Below are 4,607 nucleotides of genomic sequence, written 5' to 3' on the forward strand. Positions count from 1 at the left end.
CTCGATACTGCAGGATCAAACCACTGGCATTTGAATATGATAGGATTAAGTGCTTTGGAACCACGGTAGTCGAGCTCGTATATTTCTTCAACTATCCCATAATACTCCTCCTGATCAGTGCTAGGCGTAAATACTCCAGTATTCGTGGTCCTTGGATTGGGACGACTCTGCTCGTACCTTGTTGTGTGGAAGCGATATCCATTCACGTCATAAGCGTTAAATGACAAGACCTTATAGTCAAAGCCATTGGCCACCTATCGTAATTTAGCACTTATAGACACATCCCTTTGGCACTGCAAGTTCAAGCAGGAGAGAAATGAAATCAGGCAACTTGGAACGTCAAACTTAGTAAGAGCTAAGTTGGCCGGTACCTTTTTTTGGAACCATGTAATGAAATCAGGCGAACCATGTTGAAGTAGGGTCTCTCGTTCATGGTTAGAAGGTGGCCTTGAATGATGCCAGGATTCATCAAAAAAATTCCTTGCACCGACAAGGAACAATGTTGTTGGATGTACAAAAGTTATGGAGTATGTAACAAGTTCGTTGAGAACTTACCCTAGATACATTTCCACTTCGTCAAGGTTGGTCAACACGTAGAGCATGATCTTGCGCCACTCTTCATAGCTCAAGGTCTTTGTGGTCGCTCCACTTGCTCTCCCGCGTGGCCCTTTAAAAAGGCTAAGGGTCGATTCATTTTCGTCCTCGTTGTACTGAGCGGGTGGATTATGCACGCTAGGAAGGTTCTCATTATAGTATGTTGTTGTGAAGTTTGATACCTCCTCATGAATGAATGCCTTAGCAATGGAAGCCTCAATCCTGCCTTTGTTTCCACATTTTTTACAAATAGTCTTTAGACATCTCTCGATTGGATAGCACCAACGGTTCTGCATGGGCCCCCCCATTTGTGCCTCGGACAGGAGGTGTAAAATCAAATGCTGCATTGACAAGAAAAAGCCAGGTGGAAAGATCTTCTCTAACTTACAGAGCAACAGAGGTGCTGCTTTTTCCAACTCCTCAACCACTTTCACAGATACCTCCTTGGCACAAAGCTGGCGGAAGAAAAAGCTCAACTCTGCCAGCACCTTCCAGACATTCTCAGGGATGTAGCCTCGAACCATCGATAGAAGAAGCCACTCAATCCATATATGGTAGTCATGACTCTTCATCCCTAAGACTCGGCCAGTCTCTGGGTTCGCTCCCCTCCTTAGATTCGCTGCATACCCATCCGGGAACTTTAACGTCTGCATCCATTGTATCACTTCCATCCTGTGCTTCTTTTCTAAGACGTAATCGGCCTTAGGCCTTTTCCATGGCTTGCTGTCTCTTGGACACAACATCTCTAGCTTTGGTCTATCGCATAGCGTTGCTAGGTCCACTCTGGCCTTAGGGTTGTCCTTTGTCTTGTCAGGAATGTCCATGAGTGTTGCCCAAAGTGCTTCGGCGACATTCTTCTTAGTGTGCATTACATCTATATTATGTGGAAGGAGAAGGTCATCAAAATAGGAAAGCCTCTCCAAGTCCGACTTATGAGTCCACATATGTTCGACACCATATCCCACAAAGCAATCTTTCTTTTGACTATCTTTCTATGGATTGACCACGAGAGCATCTATCTGAGCATGAACCTAGGCACCAGTCATCTTCTGAGGTTCAGGGTCGGTCACCTTGACACCTTTTGTGAAGTTCTTGGTGTCTTGTCTGAATGCATGGTTAAGAGGGAGGAACTGTCGATGCTTGTCGAATGACGAAAACTTGCCACCCTTCTTCAACCAAATGAAGTCCAGAGTTGTCTTGCATACCGGGCATGGGAACTTTCTGTGGACACACTAGGCGCTGAATATCCCATATGCTAGGAAGTCATGCATGGAGTACTGGTACCAAATATACATTTTGAAGTTTTTCTTTGTAGCTCGGTCGTAAGTCCATACCCCTTCATTCCAAGCACTAATCAATTCATCATAAACAGGCTCCATGTACACACCCATTTTTTTGCCGGGTGTCCAGAAATTATCAACGTCAAGAATATGTTTTGCCGTTGAAGGAGGACCCCGGGGGGGGGGGGGAGATTGAGGGGGATAGCGAACACGGGCCAACAAGTGTATGGGGCTGACATCATTCCATAAGGATTGAACCCATCCATTTCCAGCAGCAACACGTACATTATGGGCCTCAAGATCTTTGTCACGATGCTTGCGATTAAAGCTTTTCCATGCTTCACCATCAGCTGGATGTACCATCTTGTCAGGATTGTATCAAATGCCATTCTTGTGCCATGTCATCTGTTTTGCGGACTCCTCGGTCATGAATAGCTGTTGGAGCCTCGGTATGATCGGAAGGTGCCAGTAGGACTTTCATGGGGATCTCAAGCTGCTCCTTCTGGCCATCACCTTTGTCTACCTCCACATACCTAGAGGATTTACACTTTGGACAGTACTTTGCATCCTTGTGATCTTTCCTAAATAGGACGCACCCCTTCGGACAACAATGTATTTGCTCATACGACATCTTAAGTGCACGAAGGAGTCTCTGTGACTCGTAGAAGCTGCTCGGCAGAATATGACCCTCCAGAAGTAGCCCACCAATAACTGCCAACATACCATCGAAGCAGGCTCGACTCATGTTGTACTAGGGACTTCAACCCCATTAGGCGTCCAATGGCATCCAGTTGAGAAACCATTGCCTTCTCGTGTAGGAAGCTTCTGTGCTGAAGACAACATTTGGTAGAACGCCTTTCCGGTTGGCTCTGGCTCCTCCTCCTCCTCCGTAGGTCTTTCAGCGAACGTTGCTTTGTGAAAGTCACCTAACCATCCTGCTACCCCGCCATCAGCATCAAACGCCTCCAAGCGTGGTCTCACCACCTCCTCTCTAGTACGATGGGCTTCACCATGGAACACCCACCGGGTATAGTTTGGCATAAATCCATACTTAGCAAAGATGTTCCCCCATGATCTTCCTTGTTTTTCTTTTCCTATTTCCGCATTCGCTACAGGGACAGAATGTGTCTCTCGCTCCATTAGCTGCCTTGCCAAATGCTTGGTTCAAGAAACCCTCAGTCTTGTCCATCCATTCAGGGGTGATTTCAGCCTGACTTGGGCGGCCCGTGTACATCCACTCACAGTTATCCATCCTCTAGCATATACATGAGCGAGTAATATAACCACCAATTGCATCTGAACGGCGTGCCTACTGTCTAATGGGTGAGGATAGGTCCTAATCCCACCCACGGATGCGTAGATGAGGTTAGTTTACATGCTCTACTCCGATCCGAGACAGAATTTTGGCAGCACCTCCCCGCTATTCTCCCGATACACGTCCTAGAAGGGAGAGTGTGTATTCGGAGAACAACAGGGAGGTGGTGCCGAAACTCTGTCTCGGATCGAAGCAGAACATGGAAACTACCCCATCTACGCATCCGCGGGCTGTCCAAAAAAGTGGACAATCTAAAATAGATACGGTCTTAGATATGCGAAGATCCGCATACCTCCAACCGTATCTGTTTCGAACGGGAGACGCCTAACTGGGTTACACCGATCTACGACAATGATAAGGAAGAGAGGTTATTTATACCTAGGGTGGCGGTGAAGTCAGGCTAGCGGGGCAGTGGTGAGGCGACACTGTGCAGGCAGGACCGCAGCGCCGACGAAGACGATCGGGGTCGCCTACGTACTCCGGGTCCCCTCCGACGGGTCCTGCTCTGCAAAAGAAGAATTAGAATACTATAAGTTTAAAATTTTGGCAGAACCTCCCCTGTACAGGGAGGTTTCCAAAACCTACAAGAAAAAAGCCGACACGATGGCCGACAGCATATATACGGCACGATGGCCGATAGCATTTATACGGCACGAAGGCCCACACATCCACGTATGGCACGAAGGCCCACACATCCACATATGGCACGAAGGACGTCAATGACATACAAGGCACGAAGGCCGACAACCGGAGGGGCTTTATACCTTGGGTGGCGGTGGAGTTGGGCGACGCGGTGCCGGGGTCACCTTTGTCTCCAGTGAGGGCGAGGACGACGGCGGGGATGAACGGCGAGGGGCGTGGCCGGTGGCCGAGGCTCCTCGTCCTCCCTTCTCCTTCCTCCTCCCTTCTCCTTCTCCTTCTCCTCCCTTCTCCTTCTTCCTTCTCCCTTCTCCTCTCCTCCACCTCCCTTCTCTCCTCTACTCCCCTGCTCCTGCTGATCTCCTCCACTCCGGTGATTCAGGGGTGCGGGGCAGCCGAGGTAGGGCACCACCAGCGTGTCCACGTCCGGCGGCGGAGCGGGGCTGGGGCGGGGCGGCGCACCACCGGCCGGGGAGGGCAGAGCTGGGCGCGGGCCGGCCGCGGCGGAGGTCCGGCGGCGCCGGTGGTCCGTGGCGACCGAGCGGGGCCAGGGCGAGGCCGCCTGCGGCGGAGGTCGGGCGGCGGCGAGGCGGGGCAGGGGCGGGGGCCGGGGCAGGGCGGTGCACCACCGGCCGTGGAGGGCAGACCCGGCCGCGGCGGAGGTCCGACGGCGCCGGTGGTCTGCGGCGGCGGGGCGGGGCCAGGGCGCGCGACTGGAGGGAGAGTGGGAGCGCGCGGGCCGGCCGGCCCGCTAGGGTTAGGTGGCGCGGTTTAGGCAT

The 4,607-nt window shown here is 51.6% G+C and overlaps 1 protein-coding gene across 1 annotated transcript; it reads right to left on the minus strand.

The window, feature by feature from the left end:
- Window positions 1-4,166: 4,166 nt before the first annotated feature.
- Window positions 4,167-4,607, minus strand: LOC136510669 (uncharacterized). The gene has a single exon (XM_066505043.1). The coding sequence runs from the start codon at window positions 4,605-4,607 to the stop codon at window positions 4,167-4,169; it is 441 nt and encodes a 146-aa protein (XP_066361140.1).

Source organism: Miscanthus floridulus, chromosome 16 (assembly GCF_019320115.1).
Source record: "Miscanthus floridulus cultivar M001 chromosome 16, ASM1932011v1, whole genome shotgun sequence".
Taxonomy (NCBI): domain Eukaryota; kingdom Viridiplantae; phylum Streptophyta; class Magnoliopsida; order Poales; family Poaceae; genus Miscanthus; species Miscanthus floridulus.